The 14,253-nt window shown below is 46.8% G+C and overlaps 1 protein-coding gene across 3 annotated transcripts in view; it reads right to left on the bottom strand.

Moving 5' to 3' along the window:
- Grb2 (growth factor receptor bound protein 2) overlaps positions 1–14,253 on the bottom strand; it is a 67,657-nt gene that overhangs the window by 9,108 nt on the left and 44,296 nt on the right. For all 3 annotated transcript variants that reach the window (XM_031350535.1, XM_031350537.1, XM_031350536.1), the window contains exon 3: positions 433–530. In XM_031350535.1, the coding sequence (XP_031206395.1) occupies positions 433–530 (98 nt within the window). The remainder of the gene's footprint in view (positions 1–432; positions 531–14,253) is intronic.

Genomic DNA, 14,253 nt, shown 5'->3' on the forward strand with positions numbered 1-14,253 from the left:
CAGACACATACACAATTTATTGTGTTGTTGTTTTCAAGATAGGGCTTGTTTGTGTACCCTCAGCTACCTCCAGAGCACTGGGATTAAAATTGTGTCACCAATGCCTGGCCACAATTTACTTTTTAAAAGAAGGCAAGATGTGTGTGCTGGCATTGACTTCTTCATTATTATTATTTTGATTCTGATTTCTTCACTAAGACTTTAAGCCTTTCTCACAAAACCAAACCAACCCAGGCATGCTGGAACAGTAGGGAGGTAGAGGCAGGTGGTCTCTGTGAGGTCAGCCTGGTCTACAGAGCAAGCTTAGGAGCAACAACGGCCACATAGTGAGACCCTCTCCTCTCCATCATCCCCCCAAAAATTCAAATCAAAATGGTACTTAAGACAAGCAGGCAAGCTCTTTGCTTAGGGGAACCACAGAATCTGACTTACGGATGTGGTTTCATTTCTATGTAATTCTTGGGGATGAAGCCATCTTTCCCATTGAGTTCTGCCTTATACCAGTTCTGATCACATTCTTCATTCAAAACCTGAAAAATAGTAAGACAAGAAAAAAATCAATCATTTTCCCTTATTATAAGTACTGTTAGAGACAATAATGTTTTCTGGGCTTATGGAAGCCCAATTTAAATATCAGAATTCTTGTAACTAAACTGTGAAAGTTACAGAAAAAGAAACTCTAGAAATGAAAGGTCAGGCTTTTTTCTTAACACCTAGAATTAAACCCTTAATGGGAGGGTGTGTTTTCTTAAGGAGGCTTCTTTAACAGACAGAGAGCAGAGGGAGCCCGAGCCAGTGCAAACTCCCAGCACAGGTTCCCAGCAGCTTCCCTCTCTGCAGTCTCCCAGCAAGCAGCTCCCACTGCTCTGCTCACAGATACATATCCGCGCCAGTGCATAGGAAACTATTCTAAGAGCAGGCAAGCAGATCCTACAACCCACGTTCAGGTCAGCACTCCTGGAGGCAGACCAATCAGCAGGACTCAGGCCCAAGACTCCAGGTAACAAAGCACAGAGAGCAGAAGGCTAGCCTTTTAAGACAGTCTTGTGTAGCTTAGGCTAAACTGGAACCTTGTGGCTGGGGGAGACCTTGAATTTCTGACCCTGCTACCTCCATCTCCCAAGTGCTGTGAACACAAACTGTTTGGGTTGGTTTCTGAGATTGAGGCTCACCCTGAACAACAGGCTGATTAGAGCTCCCAATCCTCACCCTCCCAAATTCTAGGATTACAGGTATGGACCACCCGCCATGCTTGGTTTTAAAAGTTGATATTAAGAAAGAAGATGGCCGGGCAGTGGTGGCGCACACCTTTAACCCCAACACCCCGGGAACAGAGGCAGGAGGATCTCCGTGAGTCTGAGGCCAGCCAGGGCTACATAGAGAAACCCTGTCTCGATATATAGAGAGAGACAGAGAGAGAGAAAGGGGGAAGGGCGTGGTGGCTTCCACTTCCACTTCTAGAAATTAAGAGTAGAAACAGTCAGTTTGCTGAAAGTTTTGAGGTCCCCAAAAGAAAGAATGAAGGAAGAGAAAACATAGTGTGAGTTCACCTCCAAACGGGAGCAAAGGAAGCGCTGCCCAAGTCAGTGGTGAAGAGTACAAACTACACCATGAAGCTCTAAGAGGAAGTGGGTAAGATGGTTTTTTTCCGAGACAGGACTATCTCTGTATAGCCCTGGCTGTCCTGGAACTCACTCTGTAGACCAGGCTGGCCTCGAACTCAGAAATCCACCTACCTCTGTCTCCCAAGTGCTGGGATTAAAGGCATGCGCCACTGCCTGGCTGGTAAGATGTTTTTGACAAAGCGACTTTGAGATGCTGAAGATCAGTCAAATTAGAAACCAGAAACTTTAACCTGGCTGATGTTTGCATGTGACATTTCATTCATTCATTCATTCATTCATTCATTCATTGAGACAGGGTTTCTCTGTATAGCCCTGGCTGACCTGGAACTCAGAAATCCACCTGCCTCTGCCTCCCAAGTGCTAGGATTAAAGGCATGCACCACCGCCTTGCTTGTATGTGACACTTTTATGTGACATAACACATCAAAAGGGGCAACAAGCGTCAGCTGCAACAGTACCATGAACATCAATGAACGTGGCAAGCAGAGGAGCTTCACCATGCTGCCACCCCCTGTGCCTTGCTGGCCAGCTTCTAGCCACAGGGAACAGTCACTGGCTTTTAGCATGTGTATAAATGTCAACACAGACCTGTTGTGGTGGCACAGGCATTTAATCCCAGCACTTAGAAGGCAAAGGCATGGTGATTTCTGTGAGTCTGAGGCCAGCCAGAGCTACATAGTGAGATCCTTGTCACAAAAAAATAAAACAAAGCTGACATGGCCAATTCTGCAAATGCTAATATATTAACAGTAAACACTCAACTCAACGAGACAGCCTCCCTCAAATTCCAGAGTCTTATGCTAAATTCTCTACCTGAAGGTCTAGGCCTACGAGTGAATTCTCACTTGCACAAAGCTTTTGTTGAGCAAACCGCGTTCCTTGATTTAAAACTACTGGATAAATAAAATTGGCTACAACTAATTAGTGGTTGGATTAGAGGTAGGTGGATTTCAAGTTACCTGGTTTGGGAAGAGAGGAGGGACCAGGAGGAGGAGGAGGAAAAAGGGGAGGAGGAGGAAGCCACCATGAGAGGAGATGTACCATAAACACATGGCCTGGGGAAAAGGCAAGTATCTGAGGTACGCTGCTGGGTCTGAGGTACACTGCTGGGACTGAGGTACGCTGCTGGGTCTGAGGTACGCTGTTGGGTCTGAGGTACGCTGCTGGGTCTGAGGTACGCTGCTGGGTCTGAGGTACGCTGCTGGGTCTGAGGTACACTGCTGGGTCTGAGGTACACTGCTGGGTCTGAGGTACACTGCTGGGTCTGAGGTACACTACTGGGACTGAGGTACACTGCTGGGACTGAGGTACACTGCTGGGTCTGAGGTACACTGCTGGGTCTGAGGTACGCTGCTGGGACTGAGGTACACTGCTGGGACTGAGGTACACTGCTGGGACTGAGGTACACTGCTGGGTCTGAGGTACACTACTGGGACTGAGGTACACTGCTGGGACTGAGGTACACTGCTGGGACTGAGGTACACTGCTGGGACTGAGGTACACTGCTGGGACTGAGGTACACTACTGGGACTGAGGTACACTGCTGGGACTGAGGTACACTACTGGGACTGAGGTACACTGCTGGGTCTGAGGTACACTGCTGGGACTGAGGTACGCTGCTGGGGAGGTGTCTCAGGGGTGACCCCAGTAACTCAAAGCCAAATAACTACAGTCTGGGTTGCATTCATTTGTAAGGTAGGCAGGGATAAGCGTAAAGTGGTCTCACACAGTGCAGTGGTAGGACATTACTACCTTGTTTTCATTCCACAGGGGTTTATAGCATTGGCTGGCCTTGAACTATGAACCTCAGGCTGGTTCATAGTTCCTAAGGGCAATCTTCTTATGTCAGCCTCTTGTATACTGGAATTAGAGGCATAAGTTACCACATCAAATTTTTTGTTTGTTTGTTTGTTTGGGGGGGGGGGGCAGGGTTTCTCTGTGTAGCCTGATTAAAGGCAAGTGCCACCACTGCCTAGCTACCACACCAAATTTAATTTTTAATTTTTTTGTTTTTAATTTTGCCCTTAAACAAACAAACATTTATGGGCTGGTAAGACGGGGTGAGATGGCTCAGTGGGTGAGAGCAGCTGCCATGCCTGGCAAGACGGGGTGAGACGGCTCAGGGGTGAGAGCAGCTGCCATGCCAGCCGGTGAGCTGGAGCTCCAGAACCCAGTGTAAAGGGAACAGAATGGCTTCAATGCCAGCACTGAAGCAGAGACAGGCAGCTCTCTGCAAGTTAAAGGTGTCAGCCTGGTCCAGAGAGTGAGTTCCAGAAAACCCAACCAAACCAAACCAAACCAAACCAAACCAAAACTAAGAGAACCAAATGCCTGCAGCTGTTCTGTATCCACACACACACAATAATAAAAGTTAAAAAAAGGGGTTGGGCTGCGCATGGTGTGCTGGTGCATGCCTTTAATCCCAGCTTTTAGGAGGCAGAGGCAGGTGGATCTCTGAATTTGAGGTTGGCCAGATCTACACTCCAGGATAGCTACACAGAGAAACCCTGTGAAAAAAGAGGGGGAGGGGAACAGGGCTGGACAGATGGTTCAGCAGTTACTTCGAATGCTTGCTTCTCTTGAAGGGGACCCAGGTTTGATTCCCAGCATCCACACTGGGCAGCTCACATACAGCCTGGGGGCTCAACTCCAGTTCTGGGGGATCTGAAGTCCTGGCCTTCAAGAGCATTTTCATGTGTGTGAAACATGCACATACACCCAGGCACACACATAAAATAAAATCTTTTTTAAAAAAATTCACATTTTATTAAAGAGCGTGGTGATGCACTGTATTTAGCACATGCATAATATAAAAGCCTTCATTAGCAAACACTGGCCTATGACTATATGACAGTGGCCAGCAGAAGTGTGTTCTGTGGCTCGAACAGGTGCACTGAGTAAAGGGTTAGGAATAAGAAGCCCCTGACTGCAACACCATCTACGAAACAGAGTTCTCTGCAGCCCACCAGGAGACGCACTACTTTTCTCTTTTCTTTCTTCCTTACTTTTTTTTTTTTTAAAGTTGCTTAAGGCCAGTACTATCATCAACCAAAAATAAGGGCTTGTCTGGTAATGTCAAAGCAGTACGCAAGCTTGGGCAAGAGCTGCTGGGGTTAACCTACACGTTCTGGAGTTGAGAAAAGCCTGTAAGACAGGCTGACAAGGCACTGACTGTGACCTATTTGTACATTATAAAAGAATAAGGGATTCACGTAGTGAAGGCCTGTTTGACTGCACCCAGAAGCCTTGTTAAAAACAAAAACCAAAACCAAACAACAAACCATCCATGGCATACCAAGAGTCCTCAAAGCTGCATGTTCTTACTGTCATCTTTACCAAGATAGAGAGGCCAGATCCCTAAAAAGTGTCCTTCTGCTAAAGCATGGGATGCCAAGCAAGGCACTCCCAGATCTGGAGACAATTTCCATCCACAGTTCTCTCTAGCACTAAACTGTCACTCGGTGTTACTACACTTTTGTTGCCCAGATGGCAGGGAGATACGATGCTTGGCACAAGGATGATTACAATTTCAGTTATCTGGAAACAGCAAACAATCAGAGCCCCACTCTGCAGAGTGGGGAGGACAGAGAAGTCACTGGGAGACAGAGGTCAGAACTTCCTGCTTTATGCATGTAACAGCTTTCACAGGGAAACTGGACATCAGAACAACATTAACTCAAAAAGTAACTTTTTAGGTATGGAGAGATGATGACTCAGTGGTTATGACTAGTGGTTGCTCTTCCAAAGGACCTGCCCTGTGTTCAATTCCCAACACCCACAAGGATGCTCACAACTGTCTTTTTTTTTTTTCCCCGAGATAGGGTTTCTCTGTGTAGCCCTGGCTATCCTGGAACTCACTCTGTAAACCAGACTGGCCTCGAACTCAGAAATCCACCTGACTCTGCCTCCCGAGTGCTGGGATTAAAGGCGTGCGCCATCACCGCCCGGCTACAACAGTCTACTAACTCCAGTTCTAGGGGATCCAAGCCTGCCTTCTAGAGGCACCAGGGATGAATGTGGGGCATAGACATACATGCAGGCAAAACATGCATAAACAAAGGAATGAATGAAGGAGTGAACAAATGACAGGGGGTGGGGAGAGAGACAGAGAGAGAGAGAGAGAGAGAGACAGAGACAGAGACAGAGACAGACAGAGACACACAGAGAGACAGTAAGAGCACCTGCATGCTCATAGCCCGTACAGATAAAGCCTGCAGCCTGTTGTGAGCTCTGAGAGTGAGAGCTGTCTCTCCCACCCTTTCCCTGCACAAGACGCTCAACAGCTGATGTCGGCAGCCCACACACTCAGCTTCACTGGAACTATTCCAGGGAATCTCTAACACTACCCACGGCTGCACTTGTCTAGCCTCTGCACTGCTTTGACTTATGACTCAACTCCCCCCCCACACACACACATCACACACCCATACCACACACTCGCACATGCGTGCACGTGTGTACTTTGACTCAATGAAAGTCAACTGATGAAGAGATGAGACTGTACAAGGAGGAAGAGCCAGTTTCAGCCATGGGCTGTTCCCACTCCCAGCCCCCCTTCCAGAGACTCCTTGGATATGTTAGCCCAAATTAGGAAGGCACTTAAGAAAAGAATGAGGCTATTTGGAACACACATGGTGAAGATACCAAGGTGGCACTGGCGTGCTTCCTCTACTGGTGCTCAACTGAGTGTGGTGTTTGTAGAAATTCAGTTATGATAGATAATTCTGCTCTTTATATTACATCCTAATCAAAAATTACAACTGGGCCAGTAAGATGGCTCAGTGGGTAAAGACATTCTTGTAGCCAAGCCTTATGAATGACCTAAGTTCTATCCTCAGGACCCACACGGTAGAAAGAATTGATTGTCAAGGGTTGTCTTCTGACTTCCACATACACATTGTGGTACTCAGATGCACATACACACGCACATAAAACCCCTAGCATGAGACACTCACTGTATGCTCACTCACACAGACGCCCACTCACAGGCCTGTGGAGGTGAGGAGGACATTAGTGTGTTCCCTTACCACCTGCCATCTTACTCCTCTTAGGCAGGGGTCTCACTGTAGCTGAAGTGTATCATCTTCACTGGGCTGGCTGTTGGGGCCAGCAAGCTCCCCATCTTACGGTTGCTGTTCACCAGTGCTGGGGTTCTAGGCATACATAGCCATGCCTAACCTTTTATGTGGGAGCTGGGATTTGAACTCAGGTCCTTGGGCTTGCAAAACAGGCATTCTTACCAGCTGAGCCATTTCCCTAGCCTCACCTAGCATATACTTTCGACAGAACACAAAAAAATCATGCTTTTTTGGGGGGTGGGGGGCTTCGAGACATGGTTTCTCTGTATAGCTCTGGCTGTCCTGGAACTCACTCTGTAGACCAGGCTGGCCTTGAACTCAGAAATCCACCTGCCTCTGCCTCTGCCTCCCAAGTGCTGGGATTAAAGGCATGGGCCACCACCACCCGGCTACAAACACGCTTTTTAAAGGTTTCTTACTTAGCAAACTCTATTGGCCCCTCTCTCAAAAGTAAAAGTCCTGAGAACTATTAAAAATCAGTTGTTTTCAGGGCTTCAGAGAAGGTTCAGCGGTTAAGAGCACTGACTCCTCTTCTAGAGGTCCTGAGTTCAATTCCCAGCAACCACATGGTGGCTCACAACCATCTCTAATGAGATCCGATGCCCTCTTCTGGTGTGTCTGAAGACAGTGACAGTGTACTCATATACATGAAATAAGTAAGTAAAATCTTTTTAAAAAACATTAGTTGCTTCCCGTTGCTGCACATATCACATAGAAACGATGGGAATGCTCACCAAGCTCCTGACAGCAGGGGGGTGCACTGACTCAGTCCCAGGTCACACTGATCCACTGAGTAAGAGCCTTGCAACCCCACCTCCATCTGCTGCAGGGTTTGCTCAGCAGAAGTATCTTGGCCACACTGCCTGCTATCCTGTGTGCCAAACCATGAAAAACACCCACACTGCAGATAAGTCATTATGAACCTCTCCTCTTTTTTTGGTCTTTCCTCCCCCCTCCCTCCCCCCACCAAGACAGAGTTTTGCTATGCACCATAGCACCATTTGAACTCAAGATCCTGTTGTCTCAGTGTCTTAGTGCTAGGATTAAATGTTCAAGTGTAATTCACAACACTCTGGCTCACTTTGGAGCATCAAATGATAATGGACTTAGAGAGACTGGTAAGTAAGATTCCTGCTCCACAAACGCTTTGGTCTGCTGACTAAACACAAACAGGTCAACAACTCCAGTCTGATCTGCAGGGATTCTCAGGATAGCTGCTGCAAGCCCACAGCTCTGTGAGAAGGTGACCAGCTGTGCCAGCTTCCCATACATGCCAGGCCTTTCACAAAACTAAGTAAAACAAACGAGCAAACAAAAACCCCAACCTATCCTGACCATGGTATTGATAAATTATATATATGTAACTTTGGTGTTTTTTCTCCCAAACTATGTTATTTTATTAAACAATTTTCAGTAACCTATTCACTAAAATGATTAATGATGCAAAGCCACCCAATAAAGGAAGAAGGAAGTCCAGAAAGGTGGTATGAAATCCCCCATTCCTCAAACTCCTACCATTAAAATCATCTGTGCTCTTTCCCTCACAACCATCCACTTAGCTAGGCTTGGTCCAGCAAGGCCCACCAATGTTCAGGCATCGTGGTGCAAGACTGAACCGGCCCCCATAGGCTCATATATTTGAATGGTTGGTTACCAGGGAGGCAGGACTTGAGAAGGATTAGGAGGTGTGACCTTGCTGGAGTACTTGTGGTCTTGTAAGAGGAAGAGGGTAGGCTTTGAGGTTTCAAAGGCTCAAGCCAGGCCCAGTGTTGCTTCATTTCTGCTGCCTCTGGATGTGACCTCTCAGCTCCTCCTCCGGCACCATGTCTCCCGTCTCAGGACACCTTGCTTCCCACCATGATGACAATGAACCAAACCTCTGAACTGTAAGCCAGGCCCAATGAGAAGCTTTCTTTTCTAAGAGTTGCTGTGGTCACAGTGCCTCTTCACAGCAGAGGGACACTGAACAAGCCTCCCACTTTACCCACTAACTCTCCAATGAGAGTAATGAATCCGTGTTTCAGGCAAACAGTCGACCTGGCGATCTCTGAGCAAACAGCACCTCTATTCCGTCCTGTGCTGTGGCGTCCTTGTTCTTATCCAGTCAGCTATTCCTAGACGCATTTCAGAGTTCACAGAACATTAGCTAGCCTTCTCTCTCAGCTTTCCTTTTATAGTATTTAGTTAAGGATTAGTCAGCAACAACACAATAGTTTAGAATGTTTCATGTACCACTACTCTGTCATGTGTATTGGCTCAGCACTCAATGCTCACCTAGGCTCCTCTCAGAATGGCATACGGTGTATATTTATTTTGAGGTAGTGACTTGTCTATACAGACTTTGTTCTGTGTGGTGCCCATAGTGCACAGAACAGAGGGACCCACGGATTACAGAAGCTCAGCATACACTCTTCACTAGCTGACAAGAAATTTCTTTTCTGGAAGCAGGGGTGGGTGGGTGGAGGATTTTGAGACAGAGTCTTACTATGTGGCCCAGGTTGGCCCTAAACTGACGGCACTTTTCCTACCTCATTCTCCCAGGTACAGGGACACAGGGACACATGAACCACCATGGTCAGCAGGACCTCTTACATCCTTAGAAAGAAGATACATCCCCTAAATCTGGTCCAAAGAGGACGAGACAGGTAATCAGCCTGCTTGTCATTCTCAAAAGGTCACCATGTACCTCAAAGTGGGAAGACAGACTCATGTCCTAAGCCTGCTTGTGTGCACTGTCTCTAAGACAGGAAGGTTTCAGGATGGATATGTGACCACAACATGGATAAAAGAGGCAATGTTTGATTAGTTTGGGGCAGAGGAAGTGTGTTGGTTTCCAGAATTCTGATCCCACTTCCTTCTTGGGGCAGGGTGCTTCCTGGACACCTAAAGATGCTGTCTTCTACCGGCATGTGTAACCTGTGACTAACTTTTGTACTTTTTCCTTTTTCAGTGTTAGAGGGCCATACACAGGCTGGCCTGCCGCTTGCATTTTATAGCTGCAATCTTCCCAGAAACATTCCCCATCAACAGTGTGAGACTCTGGAGCTTTATTCTTTCACTGAATTACAACAAGATTGATACAGAGATAAACATGCTTCAGATGCTCAAAAGTCACCACATTAGAAGCCCAGGATCACAGAGGCATCTTGGAAATGTAAGGGCCCCTTAAGTAGCTCAAAGACAGCCAGTGGTAACCCCAGCATTCAGGAGGCAGAAAAACGTGGATCACTGAGTTCAAGGGCAGCCTGGTCTACAGAATGAGTTTCAGGACAAGAACTACATAGAGGAAATCCTTTTCTCTAAAACAAACAAACAAACAAAACAACAACAGCAACAACAAAAGAAGTTCAAAAATGTCACAGGTGAACAATTAAGAGTTACTATCATTACTAGAAGATCCTTGAGGAAAGTGTACAGCAGGCCCTGTCCAGGGTCCACTGTCACCCAGAGTGATGATTACTGACATCAAAACAGGCAGAATGGAGAAGTTGGGGCTTGAACATGTAGTCTCTGCCTCACCAGGTCCTAGCTACAGATTGGAGAGAGAGGAAGGAGGGGGAGGGGGAGGAGAGGAGGAGAGAGAAAGAGAGAGAGAGAGAAAGAGAGAGAGAGAGAGAGAGAGAGAGAGAGAGAGAGAGAGAGAGAGAGCGCTGAGTTGGGGCACTAACATAACATATTCTTGCTGTCTCTGAGCTGTCTGAAATAGTTTGTGTCTTGTACTCTTGGGGATGTTGATTTCATATTAAGAAATATAAAAAGGCCTGAGGTTTCTCCCTCACAGGGCCTCTCTGTGCTGCACCAGGCCAGCCCTGGACTCTCTTTAACAGCTGGTTGAGCCCAGAAGCCCCTTGGACCTCTCATTTGAGTTTATCGTATCATTAAAATAAGTCTAACAGAAAAAAAAAATCACCAAATCATAGGTATTACAGAGTATTTCTTTCTCTGAGAAAGAGTTTAGGACTCAAAGTATAAGCTGATATCTCTCTCAATTCCTCCTGGCTCAGCTGCCACTTAGGAAAGCTGCTCAGGATACTTTGACAAAACAGGACAACGGTTCACTTTTACATGATTTTAGTCTATACAGACAAATCTGCACACAGTGAAACCCAAGTGCTCATACAGCACAGGACAGACTTTTTACAGAGTCTTTGGTGGCTTTTTGTGTTGTTTTGTTCTTTACCTGAAAGGCACGTTATTGAGTAGATTATGCTCACCATGTTAGAACTTCAACTGCAGTAGTTGGGGGAAGGGGAACAACACACACAGGAGACGGCAACACACAGAAACATCTGGGAGTTTCATGAGGACAAAATGTACCCGGGGAGCCCCCCGGGGCTAGGGCTACAGAGCTCAGCCATAGAGTACTCCAGACACTTTGTCCAATCTTGTCACAGCTTGTACTAGATAGACAAGCTCTGCAAAACCCCAATGTCAAGCCAGACTAAGGTGAACTAACAGAAGGGACACCCTCCCAGGGCACTGCCGTGTGTACCAGGTAAGGTGGTATAGTAATGGTCGCCATGGCCAAATCAAGAACATTCATCCCAAACCTCAACTGTTACTCTGCCAGCCCAAGCAAAGCCACTGAGCAGAAGAAGCCATGTGCAGACTCCTCAGCTTGCTGTCAAGCACGTGGAAGGACAGACCTCTTGGCCAAAGTTAGCAGCAAAGTTTCCTTAATGAATGGTATCAGACCTTCCTAACCGATGAAAACCCCAAAATAACTCTTTAACAGCATTTTTTTGTTTGTTCTATTTTTTGAAACAAGATCTCTCTGTGTAGCCCTAACTGTTGTAGAGATTGCTCTGTAGACTGTAGACCAGGCTGGCCTCAAACTCAGAGATCTGCCTGCCTCTGCCTACTGAGTGCTGGGATTAAAGGTGTGCATCACCATGTCTGGCTTTAAACATCCAATTTTTAGCTACTGCTCTTTTTCATCTTGCTCCCAAACACAAGGTTTTCTTGTCTTATGCAAACCTCTCTGGTCTTAAAACATGAAACCAATCCAACACTAAGGTAAAAGGTGAGCAAGCACACATTTTCTGACCCTGACAACCTCATCTGTCAATCATTCCCTTCACCCTGCAGAACCCCTCCAACTCAATTAAGGACAACAGAAAACAGTCCATTCAGTTCAACTTGAGATCTTCTTGATTCAAGGGACAAGCTGTAAAATCCATTGATTTACAATGAGAAACTCAACAATGAGGGTTTTAAAGCCTAAACAGCAGACAGCCATCATTCACAATAAAGTTCCACCCGGAAACTGGGACAGAAGTTGTAAATCCCAGGCCAGTCTGGGCTAGTGCTGAGGCAGAATAGTATATGGCCTTATCAGTGTAGGCTTACTGTGATCACTGTACTAAACAGAGAGCTGCTGGTGGGTAGCCCCTCTCCCAGGGTGGAGGTGAATACAGATGGTTAGCAGGGACCCACTCTAGTGAGCTGAGAGAGCTCAAGCGTGGGTAGGTCACCCAGGAGGGTCATGAGCTTTGCAACCTCAAATGCTGCTTCTGGCTATAACGTTAATATCTGGGCACCACAGACACAGCCCAAGGGAGAAGACAGTGGACAGGGTGCTGGCTTTTGGGGTGGGGGTGGAGCACTTGAGAAAGGAGTTTCCAAGGGGCATGAGGAAGTGGTTTCCCTGTCAGGAAAATGCTTTACAGAAGCTGCTCTGAGGCCAGACATGGTTGCACTTTTTTGGGGTAACAATCCCAGTATGTGAGAGGCAGGAATAAGTGGATCTCTGTGAGTTCTAAACCGGGAAGGACTACATAGTAAGCTGCTATCAAAAAAAAAAAAAAAAAAATTAGAAGCCAGCTGTGTACTGGTGGCACACACCTTTAATTCCCAGCTGTTAGGAAGCGGGACACTAAATTCAAAGCCAGCCTGGTCTACAAAGTGAGTTTCAGGACAGTCAAGGTTATACAGTGAAACCCTGTACAAAACAAAGAAAATAAAAATTAAAAATATGTGTAGATTAAAATACAACAACAAAAACACTGCCAGGCAGTGGTGGCGCACACCTTTAACCCCAGCACTTGGGAGGCAGAGGCAGGCGGATTTCTGAGTTCAAGACCAGCCTGGTCTACAGAGTGAGTTCCAGGATAGCCAGGGCTACTCAGAGAAACCCTGTCTCAAAACAAAACAAAACAAAACAAAACAAAACAAAACAAAACCACCTCTATTTCTACAAATAAGCAGATGGTAGTCCTCTTCTGTAGCCGGGGTCCATATGAACCACAAACAGGCTCCCCAAGTTCTCATTCAGTGCAGCAAGGTGAGACCATGTCAGCATTGGTGTCTCCATCTTCTGGTCCCTTTCCTAAGGTGTCTGTGCACAGTGCCAGCTCCCAACCATTGTAGTCCCTCCACCTTTGGGCTGGAAATTCTGCCCCATTTCCCTGCCCACAGCCTCCATTCCCTATGGTTCCTAGCGTAACCCTCCTACGCCTGGCAGTCTTACAGTGTTTCCTACCGGACCATGGTATCTTCTAGAAGGCAGTAAGGAGTAACTGTAAATAGTAAGGTCTGCTATGGGGCAAGGAAGTAGTCGACTTCTAGAGGAAAACTATAAAAAAGAAGATTTAAGAGGTCCTCAACCCCCTTTTCTTAAAGATTTATTCATTTTATGTAGATGAGTACACTGTAGCTGTGCAGATGGTTGTTAGCCTTCATGGGGTTGTTGGGAACTGGGGGACCTCTGCTCGCTCCAAGCCCAAAGATTTATTGTACTGTAGCTGTCTTCAGACTCATCAGAAGAGGGTGTCAGATCTCATTATGGATGGTTGTGAGCTACCATGTGGTTGCTGGGATTTGAACTCAGGACCTCTAGAAGACCAGTCAGTGTTCTTAACCGCCAAGCCATCTCACCAGCTGAGCCATCTTACCAGCCTGAGGTCTTCAACCCTTGAGACAGGGGTCTTTCTCTGTTCCCTAGGCTGGCCTTTAACTCCAAGACTTAAGCCACCCTCAGGCCTCATTCTCCCGAGCAGAGCTGGGACTTGTCAAGCAGCTCCTAGATCCAACTGTATGACTTCTAACAGTAAACAGAGCAATGTTATTTAGGTGGGGTAACACGTGTTGCTAAGCATGGTGGCTCATTGGGTGGTAAGACAGGAGGACTGACTAAGGCCAGGAGTTCAAGGCCAGTCTGGGCAACCTGGTGAGTGAGACTCCACCTTCCTCTCCAGTCCCCTTGCTGTTTCATGCTGGGAACTGAGCCCAGGGCCTGGCACAAGGCAGGAAGCACTGTATACTTGGGGTATTTTTCTAGCCCTAACACCTTGTTTTGTCTTTAAAGAACAAACAAACAAACCTAAAAATCAAGTTGGTAAGTGGATAAGGGTAAAAGTTTGGAAAATGTAGCCTGGCTACTGACGGACAGCTATATTATGTCCAGTGGTGGTGCATGCCTTTAATCCCAGCACTTGGGAGGCAGAGACAGGTGGATTTCTGAGTTTGAGACCAGCCTTGTCTACAGAGTGAGTTCCAGGGACAGCCAGGGCTACACAGAAAAACCCTGTCTTGAAAAAACCAAAAAATAA

This window comes from Mastomys coucha, unplaced genomic scaffold, assembly GCF_008632895.1.
Source record: "Mastomys coucha isolate ucsf_1 unplaced genomic scaffold, UCSF_Mcou_1 pScaffold5, whole genome shotgun sequence".
Taxonomy (NCBI): domain Eukaryota; kingdom Metazoa; phylum Chordata; class Mammalia; order Rodentia; family Muridae; genus Mastomys; species Mastomys coucha.